The sequence below is a fragment of the Stenella coeruleoalba genome, assembly GCF_951394435.1.
Source record: "Stenella coeruleoalba genome assembly, chromosome: 13".
Lineage (NCBI taxonomy): Eukaryota > Metazoa > Chordata > Mammalia > Artiodactyla > Delphinidae > Stenella > Stenella coeruleoalba.
In genome coordinates this window covers 65,898,943-65,916,908 of record NC_137159.1, presented here as the reverse complement: position 1 = coordinate 65,916,908, position 17,966 = coordinate 65,898,943, and the positions used below count along the sequence as shown (strand labels likewise).

The 17,966-nt window shown below is 51.3% G+C and overlaps 1 protein-coding gene across 1 annotated transcript in view; it reads right to left on the bottom strand.

The window, feature by feature from the left end:
* The window catches only part of CAPN13 (calpain 13), a gene marked incomplete at its 3' end in the record, with an annotated part of 60,417 nt that overhangs the window by 18,306 nt on the left and 24,145 nt on the right, over window positions 1-17,966 (bottom strand). The window contains 7 exon segments of the mRNA XM_079940780.1: window positions 751-893; window positions 3,225-3,367; window positions 4,390-4,464; window positions 8,419-8,504; window positions 13,257-13,331; window positions 14,259-14,382; window positions 14,384-14,428. Coding sequence (XP_079796906.1) covers window positions 751-893; window positions 3,225-3,367; window positions 4,390-4,464; window positions 8,419-8,504; window positions 13,257-13,331; window positions 14,259-14,382; window positions 14,384-14,428 — 691 coding nt within the window.

Genomic DNA, 17,966 nt, shown 5'->3' with positions numbered 1-17,966 from the left:
AGGTATCAGATTTTCTTTTGTAACTCCTTTCTTTTGCATGGTATTAAAAAAGAAAAAAAAAAGGAATTCCCTGATCACCTACTCACAGTTAGTGTGTGTGCAGGTGTTGTGTGGTGGGATGGCCCCTTAGGAGCTGAAGGGCTGGCTGAAGAGCCATCAGAGGGGAGGGGAGGCTAGGTGGAGAGGAAGACCTGGTCTTGGATGAGTGACCAAGCAGATGCTCGTAAGCCAACCATGGAGCTTTGACCGATTTTGGTGTAAGCATAAGAGAAAAACGTACCTCCCGGCTGTATACCCAGGATTGTTTTTTCCCTTAAACTCCTCCCAGAGTTTAGCCAATGATTCTCAGACATCTCTGTGTATAAGCAGTCCCTGGGGAGCTCATTACAATACAGATTTTCAGGCTCCGTCCATGGAGATCGGGACTCAGAATGTTTGGGGGTGACCCCAGGAATCTGCACTGTTGCAACAGCTGGTCTCGGACCAGACTACTTTTTAAGGAACAAGCATCAGAGCCTGCAGCAGGAAGTGCTGACAAGTGGCAAGGGCAGGAGCTGTGCCCACTGTAACCTCCTTTGTCTCAGGTTTTCCTGCAGATTTACAGAGTTGCACCCACTGAATTCTATCACGCTTTGGGTTTTATTTCTGAGTCTGCAGCTGGGTGAAATCCCCCAGCCTAGCTGGTTGCTTTCTCCAAGGTGTACAGAAATGTCCTTTCAAAGGGCAAAGCCCGGAAGCATGCTGCCTTACCTTGAACACTTCGGACTTCAGTGGAAATGTCCTATCTGTTGTCTTTAAATTTTGTGGCAAGACAAAATTGAAGGACACGATGACATTGTTGTTTTCCATGCTTTCTGGCACAGAGAAGATGTACTGCATGTCCCTCTGGGGTCCTGCATGAAAAAGGGCAGTGAGTGGACTTCAGCTCGTCTCTGGCATTCCAGGATGGGACTGTGACCACTTCAGAGAGCCAGTTCAGTGTTGTGATGGTTGTGAGGGAATCTCTGGCTTTGGGCTAATAGACCAAGGCCTGGGTCCCATTCCCCACAGTTACTAGTTGTGACACAAGCTTCTTTATTTTGTGAGCCTCAGTCTCCTCCTCTTAAAAATAAGGAGGGAAAGTATAGTTCCTACTTGGTGAAAATGTTTCTTACACTGTAAAGCTGAGGGCTATTTTTATAATAATAAGTGGAATTCCAGAGGCCTCAGGTATGCATTGGTGACAACCATGGAGCCATGAAATGGTGTCAATCCCCCAAGCATCAATGGAAACAGAGGAAGAGAGGCAGAGAGATGGCAATTCATAGAACTCTGCTACCCAAGAGTCCTCACCAAAGCCAGAGGGAGACAACTAACATGAAAACCATTAGATTCAAATGCATGAGAGATCGGGACTTCCCTGGTGGTCCAGTGGTTGAAAATCCGTCTTCCAACGCAGGGGAGGCGAGTTCAATCCCTGGTCGGGGAACTAAGATCCCACATGTCGCCGGGCAACTAAGCCCGCGAGCCATAACTGCTAAGCCCACGCGCCCCAACTACTGAGCCCGCGTGCCACAACTACCGAGCCCACACACCGCAACTAGAGAGCCCGAATGCCACAACTACTGAGACTGTGCACCACAGCTAGAGAGGAGCCTGCACACTGCAACAAAGGGCCTGCGTGCTGCAACGAAACACCTGACACAGCCAAAAAAACCAAACCAAAACAACACAACCAAATGCATGAGAGATAATGTATGAAAAATAAATGAAGACGAGACAAGCTAGAAATGAATTAATAGACATCAGAAGGTTGGGGTACGATTGGGAAGCTCTGAAAGGGGAATAGGGAGACACAGAGGCCACCTCAGTCATCGGCTTTTTGTGGGGATCAAACGATGACACACTCAAGCGTACTTAGCAGCACAGAACAGGTGCTCGCCGGCTGCCTCCCTTCCCTCTCTCCCTTGTAAGGAATTACTACAGATGGCACAATGTATAATTTTGGTCAGTTCATCGATCTGCACTAATATCTGGGGGTGCTGGCCCGCAGTCAGACAGGTGCAGCTCAGGAAGATGAATCAGTAAACTTGCTGCCCGAGCGACTCGGTGGTTTCTTAGAATCTGTCCATGGTCTCCTGGTGACTAGGTTCTCTGACCAGCAGAGTGAAGAGCCTGGAGGCGTGGGGTCATTCAAGCGTACCATTCTCGACAGGCTGGTGCCAAGGTGAGGGAATGCACGTGTCAAGGTGCAAACACACCCACACACACAAACACACACGCACAACTATGTTGTTTGTATAGCTTTTCCTATTCAGGATGTGTGAGCACACTCAGGTTCATCTTCAGAGGGTGATATTTCACTCAACCATGTCACAGACGGGGAGCCGGAGGTGCAGTGAGAGTATGTCACTCACTCTCTTAAAATCACATCAATGAGATTCATCTCCCGGGAGCCCAAAGACAGGTTCTGAGGTGCCCACCTCCGGGATCTCAGTATGGTGCTGCAGGATACATCAACCAACATGGGCAGGAATGTGCTCCCTGAGGCCTGGATGGTGCTCTGTGGCTTCAAGGGGAAGATGGAGATGACTAAGTTCCACTATGTACAGTTGGGGAGACTGAGGACAGAGAGACCAGAGTCACAAAGCCAAAATGTGGCAAAAACAATGGTTTAACCCAGGCCCTGACTTTTGCCCAGTGTTCTTTTCATAGCTCCCCCAATGTCCTGGATAATTTTTTTTTTTTTTTTTTTTTTTTTTTTTTTTGCGGTACACGGGCCTCTCACTGTTGTGGCCTCTCCCGTTGCGGAGCACAGGCTCCGGACGCGCAGGCTCAGCGGCCATGGCTCACGGGCCCAGCCGCTCTGCGGCATGTGGGATCTTCCTGGACCGGGGCACGAACCCGCGTCCCCTGCATCGGCAGGTGGACTCTCAACCACTGCGCCACCAGGGAAGCCCCTGGATAATTACTGAAGAGCAGTGGGCCCATTCTTGGGAGGTGGATGGAGCTTAGTAGAAGGACAGTGGGAAAGCAAGAGAGCAGGGGATTCACACTGGAGATTCTCCGGCCCACCCCCACCAGCAATCATTCCCCTGGAGAAGTATAGCTGTCCCTTTGGGCTGACAAAGTCCTCTTCTTCAGGCTGATGGTCTAGAATCGAGAGCCACTGAGAGCTGAAGCTGGGATAGGGCAAAGGCTAGCAGCTTCCCCTCTGGCAGAATAATTACCAAGGTCATAACTACCTTCCACATTTCCTGGAATTAAGTGGTTCTTAAACATCAGTTGGGACCATCTTTCATGGAGTGCGTTTCCATGGTCCAGGCTGATTGGAAGTTGCTTACATATAAATAGGCAGAAGTTATCTCGGAAATCTTGACATGACATCCTGTTATAAAGAGAGACACATCACTTAATGACTACGGGTTTGTCCCATAACTTCACTGTACCTCTGCCTGTCAACTATAGTATCCGTTGATTTACCACCGTCCAACCCAAAGGCCAGAGCCCCATTCTGGTTCCTTCGTGGTCAGATACACTTCTGATGTCTCCAGTGGTTGGAAGGACAAGGACAGAGTCAAATTATGAGTTCTTCAGGTCCCTCTCACGGCCAGCAAGACGACTGCCAGTCTCTTTCTGTCCTGGGTCCTACACACCGCTAAGAAAATCACCTTTCCCTAGGGACCTTTGCCAAATGCACGGTTGGGGTCTTATCAGAATACAATGGATTCAACACCTAAAATCATACCTGTGATTAAAGTTGCGATACTGGAAATAGTCTTCCTCCTAATTTATATGTGTCCCTCTGATTCTTAATTACTTAGACCCAGTCTCTTTTTCACACATGCCAAATTTTATTTAAGTATGTCACTGAATAAACCAGACAACCCTTCAGAGAAATGTCCATCTTATTCTTTAAGATGTGAGCATAGGGCTGGGGATGTGTTGTAAAACATCTAGTCCTACATAGCTGCTGGGTGATGACACCTGACTAGAGTCAGGGCTGGGAGATTAACCCCCATGTTCCTCTCTTGCGACTCATGCCAGGAAAGACTGTGGCACTCCAGGGCTCCAAAAAAGATGGCAAAAGAAGTTACAGGCATGATAACCATGCATCCTGGTTTCCAGGAAACTGGTGGTTTCAAAGCTTTGGTGCCAATATTCCCTTCTACAATTAACATTTCCTGCGAGTTCTAACATTTCAGAGAGGAAATACCTTTCATGCAAAGAAAGAACACACAATTTCCTTTTCAAAGCTTTTGTGTCTTGGTGGAGAAAATAGCCTCCTTCTACCTAGATCTCTGAAAAGCGAATCTTTATTCTCACAAAAGTTTAGGGAAAAGGGTGGGGATTGAGGGTTTGGGCAATAGTTAAAGATTTAAAATCTAATTTTGAAAAAAGTGTAAGTACCAAAACTCGCCATCATCCTTATTTTCATACAACTGGCTTTTCCGTCGGTCGTGGGTTTCCTGCCACTCCAGAGACCTGGGCGTGGAGAGACAGACCTAGGATGTTTCATCTCAACCACACATGGCCCGACAGGGGCCCTTTGCACAGGCCTCCAGTAGTTTCTGGGTGTGAGTGGGCCGTGTCGCTCTACCTGGTGATTCTATGCTGATGGCTTCCAAGCTGTCCCCCAGCCCCATCCTCTTTCCTGAGCTTCAGATGAATACATGCTATGGTCCATTCCTTGTCTCCACCACAGCCCCACCGTGACCTTGAAATCAACGTATCCCAAAATGTACTCATCCTCTGCCTCCTTCTATTGCCCAAGTGAGAACATGAAGGGTTATTCTCTCTCATACCCTCCACGTCCAAGCCATCACCAAATATTAATGATTTATTGATTCTACCTCCTAAACCCCTCTCAAAGCCATCGAATTATTTCCATCCTTATTGCTGTTTTCAAGTTCAAGAACCCTCATCTCCCTCTTGGACTGCTCACCGGCCTCCCGGAACTCAGTCCGGCCCGCTTTCCTGTTCATACTCTACACCTCCAATCAAAACAATCTTTCTAAAACAGAAGTCTGGTTAGGGCATTTCCCTGCTTCAAACACATCAGTGCTGCCCTTTTACTCTCAGGATGAACTTCAAACTCTGAAAGAGAACTTGGCCTCTGCCTACCTCTCCAGGTTTACCCGAGCAGCTCCCTGTCCCCCCGCCCTTGAACTGTACACTCCAGCAATAATGAACGTCTTCATTTCCTTAGAAATACCTGTCTGTCTGGTGGCAGTGGCAGCAACCAACCCAGACCCGCCTTGGCCTTCACCATGATGCTCCCTCTGCCTGGAATACACTTCCTCCTTTCAGTCCTATAACCCAATAACTTTTACTCATCTTTCCTCCTAAAAGGCACTTCTGCTGGGAAACATTCCCTGTCCCCCCTGGGGTGCCCTTCCTTGGAGCCCGCACGGCACACTGTACCACTCCCATCTCAGCACTTAGCACCCTGTGTTACTAGTGCTTGTTTATTCCTTGCTGTCCCCCATTAGACTCCAAGTGTCATGAGATCAGTGACCTTGCTCACCATTATATTATCCGTCATAGGGCTTTAACACAATGCCCTGGCACATAGTAGGATGCCATGATTTTTTTATTAAATCTGTCTACTTCATTGGGATAATGTGCTCCAGAAGCTAGTCCTAGAGTCTGCGGTGAAGGAGGGAGGCCTCACAGGCAGAAGGGAGCATCTGTCACTTCCCAGCCCACTCCTGGAAGTGGAGGCACACCCATAGGCGACGGCCCCCAAGGCACAAAAGTGTAATGAGACCCTTCTCTGGCACTGACTTGCATGGAGGGCCTGGGTCACCTCTGTGCCGGGAGAGCAACGCAGGGACCACTCAGGCTTCTGGCTGCAGGCCGAGCCAGTCAGATGTGTTATTGTAAAATGGTAATTTTATAATTAAGTGATAATTACATTTTCTGCAGTGTGTAAGGGAAAATAAACGTAGTGTAAATCAATACACTATCGATTCATGCAAGTTTGTCTTTAAGTGTGTGTGATTGAAATTTCCATTATGGTTGAGATTAGACCACCCGCCCTCCCCATCCGTCTCCACTCCTTAAAACGTAGGGAAGCAGCTTCCCTGGTGGCGCAGTGGTTAAGAATCCTCCTGCCAGTGCAGCGGATACAGTTCGAGCCCTGGTCCGGGAAGATCCCACATGCCATGGAGCAATGAAGCCCATGTACCAGAACTACTGAGCCTGCGCTCTAGAGTCTGTGAGCCACAACTGCTGAAGCCCCCGTGCCTAGAGCCCATGCTCCACAAGAGAAGCCACCGCAGTGAGAAGCCCGCACACCGCAATGAAGAGGAGCCCCCGCTCGCCGCAACTAGAGAAAGCCTGCGCGCAGCAACGAAGACCCAACGCAGTCAAAAATAATTAATTAATTTTAAAAAACGTAGGGAAGAAATCGACCAGTGCACGGAGACAGTGATGATGCGGCCATATCGCTTCCTTCCAGCCCGGTTGCTGGTGGGGAATGGTGAACCTCAGTCCTCAGCCGGGGTACGTGGTCCTCCAGAGTAGGTGTGGCAGGGTCCACCCCCCGTCCCCGCTCTGCACACCTCTCCTCCCTGCTCAAAGGCCTTTGTGAACCCCCACGCCTGTAGGTACAAATCCAAACCTCTCAGCTGGCACCAGGCTCTCTGGTTCCAGCCCCCGACACGTCTCCCCTAGGTTCCTCTGCCCCAGGCCAGCTTCTTGGCCCTGAACACACTACAGATGTTCCTGGCTCAGCGCAGCAGCCGACACTTCCCGCCTACCTAGGGATGGCTTCCAAAGTGAGTCATACTTTTTTTTTGGTTGAACTCCAGTTCAACCCCATTCCAGAAGCTTTCCTTGAACAGGCCCGCCCATGGGAAGCTTCTCTTCCCTGACCCCTGGGGTCCCTTATTGCCTTCACTGGTCATTTGATCTTTAGCCCGGGGGACGTGGGCAGAACGTCAGCTCACGTGAATTTCTTGCCTCTTCTACTCAAGGGGACTGTGCCTCTGACACCTGCCCTTCCTCCACTCCTACTGCAAAAGCCAACGCCGAATCAGGGATTCAGGCTAATCGGATCCCACCCCGCGCCATATTGGGCAGCTTGGGGTGATGATTGGGAAGGGCTGGAAAGGGCCATGGATATCCCCAGGGAGGAAGAAAGGACAGAGGCAACATAAAAGGAGAGAGTGCGGCGGGGAGTAAAAATATTGTCCAGCGGTTCGTGGTTTTGCAATTTCATTCCCCTTCTGTGCGGGAGGAGGGGATTCAGCTGCCCTGTTCTCCAGGGGGCATCTGAGGGAGGTCACACCCAGGTTTATGCTAAGAATTCATGTCTCTCCCTCTCCCTCTCTCTCACATTCCTACCCTCCAGCCCCACCTGTGCAGGCGCCTCCGCTGGCGGGCACCGCCCAGCCTGGGGCATCAGGCTCAGGCAGGGACAGGAGAACTCTGCATTTGCCTCCAGAACACACTTCCCGTGTATTGATTTTCACCTGCTTGAACGCAATGTATTTCCTTTCAGGTCATGTTCTCCCTTGTGCTAAGCTGCCACGGCTGGCCAACGTGTCTCGACTCTTTCCGTGGGTCTAACACAGGCCCTCAGAGACCTGCGGGCAGGCTGGGCCTTGCTGGCCGCTGAGAGGAGCCAGTCCCCTGTGGCTGGCCTGCCATCCCTCTCAGGCCTGTCATCTCGTTCTTAGTCAGCAAAGGGGTGGGGACCAGGGATCCGTCCTCCTGGTAGCTGGGAAACACCAGCCCAGCTCTCCGGGAACTACAGACCACACAGCGGGGGCCCCATAGGTCAGCTGGGTCAGCGAGCAACTGCCTGGGACACGGCCAGCAGAGGCATCTGAGACCCACGTAGCTTTGTTCACTCCTACTGCCAGCAAGGCACTGGCTGCTCGCGGGAGTCTGGACCGATAGGGCAGGATGGACGACGCAGGTCGCCTGAGTCAAGCAATCAGCCAGATCTTTGCCTCAGCTCCCCAGCTCCCCCTAAAATGAAGTCTTTTCCATCCTGATGACATGGCATCTTCTGGATCAGAATCCCATGGGCTCCTTTTATGGAAGGAGACTCCTTCTCTCCATCTGTGTCTGCCAAGTAGAACTCGACTCCTGCCCTGCCCTACCCCTCTTTTAATTTCGTACTTATTCTAGCTATATGGGTTCATCGCTCAAGACTGCTTCCTTCTGGAGGACAGACACTGTCTCTTGTCATCTGTGTGCATCCCACGGCACCCACCCAGCACAGTGTGCTTAGCCCGGAGTACACAGCAGGTGTTTAAATGATGCTTGGTGAATGGCAGCATGGGAGTGTGAGTTCGACTGAAAGTCACACACAGGTGTGAGCTGGACAGACCTGCAGTGAGATCTACCTGCTGCCCTCATGGGTCAGAATGCTCTCCAAACACCGGGTCTCCATGAAGGAGAGAGAGAGGTTTCCAAAAGCCGCACCTGTCACTCCAGCGCCCTCTCCATTCGCTCTCGCCCCAGGGGTTCCACAGGCGGATAAGATATTCCCAGCCGCTCCTGTACTGAATCTGCAAAGAACAGAAAAGGAAAACTGTCAGTGGTCTCCAGCAAGAGTCAGCAGAAGGGATATGAATGCAGCTGCTTTTCACCTCCAAGGACTAATGTAACTTCTGACCTCATTTGGCTGCAGCAGGAAAAAAAAAATGGAAAGAAAAAAAATCAATGTCTCTGCCTGTGTGGAGTTGGAATGAGACCGAGGAGAAAACTGTCCTTCTTTCTGTGCAGCACCTTGAAGGGCAGGCGCAGCGTCCTCAGTCTGTACGACTGCATCCTAAAACCTGCGCCAGCTGAGACAACAGCAGATAAATAGCACGGATGGTGCCATGGGCTGCAGAGGGGAGATCCTTATGGGTCTCCAGCCTCCTCCATGCCCTGTCACAGCCGGCACCTCTGTTCCACTCAAATAGCTGTTTCCTTGCTGGCGGCCCCTTGGGAGCTGTGCTGGGGTCTCCACAGCACTGTCCTGAGCAAGGCCAGTAGGAGGCTGATCTGAGCACGACCAGGACCTTTGAGGCCTGGGAGTGGAGCCCTCCTAGCCTGCGGGCCCGGGGCTGCACCCAGCCCCCCCGGCAGCCTGCCTCTGTCAGCGAGCAGGGCATCCCCGTGGCCTGAACGTTCCTTCCTTGCCCAGGGGATCGCATCATCATCTGTCCCAGATACAGCGGCCGGCACACTTGCTCCTTCAGACCACTGAGGCCAGAGGGCAGGACTGTTTGTTGAAAAGTTACAACAAAACAATCACAACCCTTTGAACTTAAGTTCCTGGATCCAGGAGGCCTCCGCCTGGTGAGAGGAATTAAAGCATGATCGAGTTGTGGCGGCAGTGTTGATCTGTGCTCATGTTGTCTGAGGAGACAGAGGCCTGGAGAGGTGAGGAAGGGGCGGACTTGTTCACTGATTCCAGGTCACAGGAGAAAGTCCCGAGTGGAATATTCCCACGTAGAAAAGAAACCCGTGTGTGGAGGCAGGGCTTGGAGACAGGCCTGGCTGAGTGTGTGACGTGCACTACGGCCTACCATCCTCTGAGGCAGATATTCATATAATCTTCGTCTTGCAGAGGAGACTGAGCATCAGAGAGGTTAAGCAACTTTCCCAAGGCCACAGAGTAAGTGGCAGAGGAGGAACTCTGATCCCAGCCACTGTCAGTCTCCAAAGCCCAGGCTCTTAATTTTGGAATTGGGAGTGGATAAAGGATACAGCTGCTCCAGGGCCCAGCTCATTCTCACATGTGGACGAGACCCTGACCTTGCACGTAAACCCTGGGCCAGCACGTGATTACCAGTAGGGCAGAAGGAGCGATGTGGTCAGACAAGGGCCCAAGAACCCAGCTTGGGTATGGTTCTTTTCTTGTCTACTTCTGTCTAGCTGACACTGCAGTGGAAGGTACTCTTTTAATGCCGCATGGGATGGGGGTGCCCCTCTCTGCCCCCCACCAGGCACCCCAGGCTTTGCACACAGTGTATTCTTAACTGCCAGCATGTGACGGAGCCCATGGAACAGGGACGTGAGAAACGGGCGCCTGGTGGCCCAAATAGCTTAATGAGCCAACCTCAGTGCCTAAGGGACAGTCAGGGGCTCAGGCAGGCACAGGGGAGAAGAGTGGCCAGTGCCTGGAAGGGGCTGAGAGCAGGGCTAAATGAGGCATGCAGAGAAACACGTACCCCCTGGCCCCGGGGAGTCACTGACCCAGCTAGGTGCATAGTAAAAAATGCCAATTTCATTTATCTTCCTGTCTGTGTCTCACCCAGAGGGTGGATGAGCAGATTAAAAAGCTCACTGCATTTATGGGCTGGTTTAATCTTAGCACTTGTGGTCATAGTTATAACCTCCTCTTTCTGCAGGAAGAACCTTTAATCAAGTTCTTGGGCGCTTGTCTGACCGTGTCACTTCTTTTCGACAGTGCTCTGTTGGTGATCACATGGGCCTTGGCCAAGTGCCTCAGGCGTAACCTTCGAGGCTAAGGTCACAGCTGCATCTGAGAATGGGCGGCCTTCTTGCTTCACTCTCCTGGCTGCTGACTGTACCCTGACCCTGGTCAGATCTCTCAGAAAGGGTGCCACTGGGAAGAGGCGATCCAGGTTATCTGTCCAAGGATAATAATTCCTTGAAAGTATTCTCTTGAATGCAAGTTCCAGAGGGCAGTTCATTGTTACTCCTAGAAAAAAAAACGGTTTCATGGCTAATGGCAGACTAAATCCAAGCTGTACTTCTATTGTTAATACAGGCCTTCTCAGAGCCTTTAACAGGTGAACATCGAATACTGCTTTCACAGAGCATCGCACCAGGCTGGTGCTCCTTTGAGCACAGGCAAGAGTGGCAAGAATGGCGGGAGTGGACGCAGGACACACGGTCTTCATCACCTACTGTCACAGGAGTGTCCTGTTCAGACTGCTGTGTGTTATAAGAACAACTCAAAGTGTGTGCTGTGGGGGAGGAAGCATCCGGGCTGTGAGCAGAATCGTCACGAGCCCAAACCCCAGCCAAGCCGGCACTTCCACTCCCCAGTTCACCTCCATGACCTTGGCCCTAGGTGTTCACTTGGCTGCTCTATAGGCCGGCAGTCACTGCCATCCCCATGGCCAGCCTCTGCGGGACTCACATTCCACGGCCATCTGGACCTCTGGATACACAAGTCCCTTCTCCCCTGCATTCAGAGGAGAAAGAAAGGCTGTCTCAATGTATGAAGAGGGCCTTGCCAGGAATGGCCAACACATCACACAGGTACCATGGCTCCTTCCTTCCATGCCCAGCACCGATATCACTCATTGATCACAGCTCTCTTTTTCCAAGTCCGGAAGCAGAGCCCAAGTCTTGTCAACACAGTAATCCAGGCAGCACTGCCTGGATCAAGGCTGGCACACAAGAAAGCTGACTTTCTCTCCCTAACCTAGACTTGTCCACATCCGGGATGGGGAGCTACGGGGAGCAGGATGTCCATCCGTGGCCAGATGTGATGATGGTATTGTCTGTCTCCACTGAGAATTCAGAGAAGGGCAAGGGAGATCCCAGAGGAAGGGCATCTGGGGCCACTGGGACTGGGATCTCTTATGGCTTCCGTTTACCAGGGCCTCTTCCTTGCTTGTGGGAAATGTCATTTGAGCTCCTCACATATTCTGTGATGGAGAATCCGTGATGTCATCCTCATAGGCCAAAGACAAATGCATGCATTCACTCATGCGAGCGCACTCCTCACCCACTGACCCAGCAGGCATTTATTAGGGGCCTGCTCCCCTCCAGCTGCTGTGCAGAGGAGGCATTTTGGTACTGATTTCCTTAGGCAGGAAGGTGAGAGAGAAAATATTTGCCTCTGGTTTTTTTGTTTGTTTGTTTGCTTGCTTTTTTGTTTTGTTTTTTAACATCTTTATTGGAGTATAATTGCTTTACAATGGTGTGTTAGTTTCTGCTTTATAACAAAGTGAATCAGCTATACGTATACATATATCCCCATATCTCTTCCCTCTTGTGTCTCCCTCCCACCTTGCCTCTGTTTTGCAGATTGGAACATTCACCCAAACACAAAACAATGGAGTGACTGGCCTTAGGTCAATGGACAGGAGAGACAGATTGACACGCAGAGAGGGAAGACAGATATGAGAAATAGGCCATAAATAGAAGCTGATACTCTGCGTTCCTCGGCCCATAAATACCTGTGAAAAATGGACCCTGGGGTTTGCGACACTGTCTCTTATGACCTAGAAGACATGATCAGACCTCAGGAGTTGTGAGAACTACAGAGATGGGGGAACATTTGTGGGAAATCATCACAAGGCCAGGAAGTGCTGTCCCTGCACGGCTGTGTGATAAGCATAGATGGGAACTCAGGAGTCGTGGTGTCTGGGCCCAGCCATTTCAAGCAGCTGTATCACCCTGGCCTTCCCCTCTCGGGTGTCGGCTTCTCATTTACGAATCGAGGAGGCTGGACTTCAGTAGTGTTTTCCAGACCAAACGCTACTGCACACACCGATGATATGCATTTTCGTCCACCCAAAGCTGGTTGCTGCATCACGGGGAAAGACTGGTCCCCAGTAGCCATCCTCCCCTTATTCATGGGAATAAAGTTCTAGCTGGGCACAGGGCAGCCCAGCGAGATGGTACGTTTCCCAGACAACGTTGGGCCTCAGGGTGGCACACGACTAGGTCCAGACTCATTGGATCTGAGAGAAAATGGTGTGTGCCTTTACTGACACGTGCCTTCCTTAGGGATGTGTAAGTGGCCCTGGCCTCTTTCTCCTCCCCGGCTGGGAAATGAGGGCACCTGAGGCAGCTGCCCTGGGCTCACAGATAGAAGCCCCATGTTGCAGATGGCAGAGCCAGCTACCAGCTCTGGAATCACCTGCCTAGCTGAGAAGTGAACTTGATCTTGTTTGAGCCCCCTGCATTTTCGAGTGTCTTTGTCAGAGCAGTTCAGTTGGTATGCAACAAATAAAACCCTTTTGGGGCAAAATTTTCTCCAAAGTCAATTGGGTAGTTAATTCTGCTTTCTTTTTGGGCTAATCCCCCAGCCAAGTTAGACACTCTGCCTGTCTGAGGCCATTCAAGGATAGTAAGATTTCTGGTGGGTCCCTGGGGGATGAGGATACTGGGCACCAGAACTACTGGATGAAGAGAGGGAATGAGGTTGTCCATGATGGGCCTGGACATGGTGGAGGCAAGGGTGATCACTACTTGTTTCAGCTTCTTGGGCTCACCGAGGCAAGTGATTCCGACTCTTGTGTAGGGGAGCAAGAACCCTGGGGCACCGTGTTCACGGAGAGCCTTACCTGCTCAGCGCCAGTCCCTGTGTAGGCATGCCGACTCACCAGCCCGTTTGCCATCCTCGCGGACTCAGTTGTCGGCTTCAAAGGAGAAAAGCAGACCAAGCGTTAAACATTCACACATTCTTCAAAAAGATAGAAAAGCACCATTCAGTCAGCAGCTGGGCTGTGGCCAGACGAAAAGCATCCCTGACTCACGTTGGAATGGCACGTGTTCCTGGATTTCTTTCCTAGAGAGGCAGAGTTTGAAGGCTGTAGGGTGCTTGAGAACCCAGCATTTCACACCTCAGGAGATCACCCCATGACAGACAGAAGGCCACCAAGTCCTGAGGACGTGGGCTGCTGGCTTCTCCAATTACTTGCTATCAATGAGACACAACACAAGACATAACTTCTGGGCATTTTGTGGGAGTTGGGAAGATCTACCACCTCCAAGCTACGAGGAATTGGGGTTTAAAGTGCATTCTGGTTTCAGGTGGCATTTCAGACTAGGGGTGTGTGACTCAAAGCCCACATGGTTAAAGAGTGAAGGAATTGTCCTCAGGGATACGGTGTTGGCTGTCTCAGAACAGACTCAAATAATTTGGAGGGTCATTCAGGCTTTTCAGAATGGGGTACTCTGCCTTTGGGCTGCTGCCTTTAAAGCCAGTGAGAATCAAAGGGCCCCCTGTTCACTCTGGACCCCACTGCTTCCGGTCACAGGGAAGCACTAGGCAAAGGCTTCACTATCAGACGACAGCGTCTGAACCCCTGCCCAGCCACTCACTGGCTGTGTGGCGGTAAGCAGTTTACTTAGTCTCTCTGAGCCCATTTCTTCTGTAAGTGAATTCTGCGATCCCTATTTCAGATGGAGGGCTATCGTGAGGATTAAATGAAGTGGTGTCAGTAAAGCACAGCATCAGTGCTCCGTGATGGTCACTTGGCCATTCCCCTGAATGGGCCAGTGGCTGAACACTCCTGGGCGAGGAAAGGCTCGAACCGGTGCAGCGAGATTCCTGGTCTACTCACCCCGGCCAGGGTGCTGCAGGTCATCAGGGAGCCTGCCTCGGCTACCATCTTCACCACTGTCATCAGGTCAGACGAGGAGGAACGCAGGCTGATGCTGGTGACCACCCCTCCCGTGAGGTCCACCATCAGGGAGGTAGCCATGGTGCAGGTTGACACAGGACCCATGAAACCTGGGAGGGATAAAGGCAGATCAACCCCTGTGGTGCCTTTGGTGCCCCAGAAAGGGAGGCTGTACCCGGACCTCTGCATATTTCCCAGGAAATGGACTTCCCAACCACCCCTGGGCTACAGCAACCTGCCCACCTTCTGTTCTCCTGGATAAAGAATCTAGCGATGTGCCACCATTATCGCTTCCTTCTCCTGGTCTCCTGGGCCTGGGGAGCCCCACAGGTGGCAGCATTGTACAGAGCTTAGGAATGCAGGTGCTGGAGCCGCAGGCCAGGGTTGAATCCCAGTCTCACCAGATACTTAGCTGCTTCACCTAGACAAGTTACTTAACCTCCTGGGGCTGGGCTTAGCATAGTGCCTGGCACAAGGGAAGCCTTTAATAAAGACTGGCTATTATTATGATAAGGATCCACTGTTTCAGTATGGAGGTTCCTTAAAAAACTAAAAATAGAACTACCATACAACCCAGCAATCCCACTACTGGGCATATACCCTGAGAAAACCATAATTCAAAAAGGGTCATGTACCACAATGTTCACTGCAGCTCTATTTACAATAGCCCGGAGATGGAAACAACCTAAGTGTCCATCGACAGTTGAATGGATAAAGAAGATGTGGCACATATATACAATGGAATATTACTCAGCCATAAAAAGAAACGAAATTGAGCTATTTGTAGTGAGGTGGATGGATCTAGAGTCTGTCATACAGAGTGAAGTAAGTCAGAAAGAGAAAAACAAATATCATATGCTAACACATATATATGGAATCTAAAAAAAAAAAAAAATGGTCATGAAGAACCTAGAGGCAAGATGGGAATAAAGACACAGACCTACTAGAGAATAGACTTGAGGATACGGGGAGGGGGAAGGGTAAGCTGGGACAAAGTGAGAGAGTGGCATGGACATATATACACTACCAAACATAAAATAGATAGCTAGTGGGAAGCAGCCACATAGCACAGGGAGATCAGCTCGGTGCTTTGTGACCACCTAGAGGGGTGGGATAGGGAGGGTCGGAGGGAGGGAGACGCACGAGGGAAGAGATATGGGAACATATGTATATGTATAACTGATTCACTTTGTTATGAAGCAGAAACTAACACACCATTGTAAAGCAATTATACTCCAATAAAGATGTTTAAAAAAAAAAAGGATCCACTGTTTCCTGTTTAACAACAGTGGTAAGTACTGGTTGTGTGCAGGGTACCTTGCTAGGCACTGAGCGTTCAAAGATGGATGAGACCCTGTTCCTGCCCTCCAAGAGCCCACAGTCAACAATTGTGATGCTCACTGTGGCCATAGGCAGCCTCTATTCTTACTCTGTGTGAAGCTTGACCCAGAATCCCCATTCCCATCCTCAGAACTAACCCACTCCCCCCAGAATCACCAGTGAGGTGATGTCACTGAAGGTAACACAGGTGAGGGTGAGGCTTACATAACACATCCCCAAAGCAAACCACCTAGAACTCTCAGACCTGTTCTCCAAAATGCCTCTTCCGAGACTTCCTTGGTGGTCCAGTGGTTAAGCCTCCATGCTCCCAATGCAGGGGGCCCGGCTTCGATCCCTGGTCAGGGAACTAGATCCCGCATGCTCCAAGTAAGAGCCCGCATGCCACAACTAAAGATCCCATATGCCGCAACTAAGAGATCCCGTGTGCCGCAATGAAGATTCCGCATGTGGCAACTAAAGATCCTGAGTGCCACAGCTAAGATCCGGCCCAGCCAAATAAATTTAAAAAATAATAAATATTTTAAAAATGCCTCTTCCCACCCTCCCATGGGGTTTCTGCTTCTGGACCCACACCCTGAGACATGCCCTGTCTTATTGCCCTATCTTGTCCTCCTCCCAGTTCTCCCGCAGTCACCTACTAGACAGTCTCCAGATTCAAGAGCCAATCTGCTCAGCCCAACTGCTGGCCTCCCCTCTCGTGAGCTCTCCTCTCGGGCGGGAGGCTGAGCTTTTCAAGGCCCCCTTTTCTCCTCCGGGGAATGGGCTCTTGCGGTTGTGTTGCCAGGTGAAGCGTGAACAGCACGTGGAGAGGGTCTGGGTTGTGGAGGTGTGCTTGCTGTGAGCACGATCAGGACAGCAAGTCCATGCTCACCTGCTTCTACCGCCAAACTCGTCCACCCCTCCACAGCAGCACTCACCACCCACATGCTCTCCCCTTAGAAGGACACGTCGGGTTGCTTGGCCTTCCTTGGGTGTCTATTTGCTGTGAGAGCGCGTGGATCACCTTGGAACAGAGAGGAAGTAACTGGGGGTCCCGGGAAGGCTTCTGAGAGGGGTCACAACTCTGAACTGAGTTTTATCCAGGTCCGGACAGTGGGATGGACATTCTGGAGAGGAAGAATCAAATCAGGTAGGCTCCGGAGCCGGAAGAGCGTGGTGGAGTGGGGGTGATGATGGACTGACTGGTATTCCCGGGAGAGAGGGAGGATTGATCACTCACAAGGAGAACCACTGAAGCAGGGGCCACATGAGGTCAGATTTGTGTTGAGAACTCAAGTTCCTGTCGATGGGGTGAACTGGAAAGGTTCCCATGCGCTCCTAAAATATAGGCAGGGCAAACCCACAACAGCATGGAGCTGAGTCAGGCCAGGCATGAGACCCTGCCTCTTGGTGTCAAAGTCCAGTGGGCATGTTCCCACACTACCTGGTCACTCAGGCCTCCGGCCGGGACCTAAGCTTTCCTGTCCCTGACGGGGAAGCAGAGGCCAAGCCCCATACAGGTTGGTAGCCGCAGAAAAGCTCCAGCTGTTGCTTGCTTTCTGGTGACGCAAAACCACGTGGGGGTCAGGCGTAGGTCCTCCCTGCTGCTGCCTCTACTGGGCCCGAGGCCTCGGACAAGACCCCTCTCGGTCCTCGGCCCTTCACCTGGATCAGCTCTGGGGCCCCTCAGACACCCCTCTCTCACCATACTTCCACCTCTGCAGTTCTCTCCTCCTGGGGTCCCCCAGAATTCACGTAAACTCACTTCAGCAAATACAGATCAAGCAGCCGCTCTCAGCAGGACACCGTCCCAGGCGCAAACACCATGGACGGCTTAGAGAGTCTTGTGTTAATGAAAGCAAAGGCCACAGAACCCAAGGGCCATTCTAGAGGAACCAGGTGGCAGATGGATCTCAACTCGTTATGAAACTGGTTCTAAGTCTTATCTTTCTGTCTCTCCCTCTCTCTGACCAGAGTTGTCTGGTATTAGACTCTTATCTCTGCAGTGTTTTTAGTCAACTGCAAAGCTTCGATCGTGCCTAGGTAGGTCTCAGCGTCTGACTCACTTGATTTCCCACGTTTTCTGGCTCTGGGTCCTAGATTAAGAGGGCTTTGCTGAGGGTGCTGGACGATCACCAAGACTAGGGTTCTGGAACCCATTCCAGAGCCCGCCAGCATGACCTCCCGTGTTGCCACCCCCCCTTCTGGCTTCCAATACAGCTTCCCTGGAGCCACACCAGGAAAGCGGCTGCTGGCTCTGCCCCGTCACTCCAGGGCCACTGCCTCAGTGTCTACGGGCCTCGTCTGATAGTCTGATGTCATGCACCT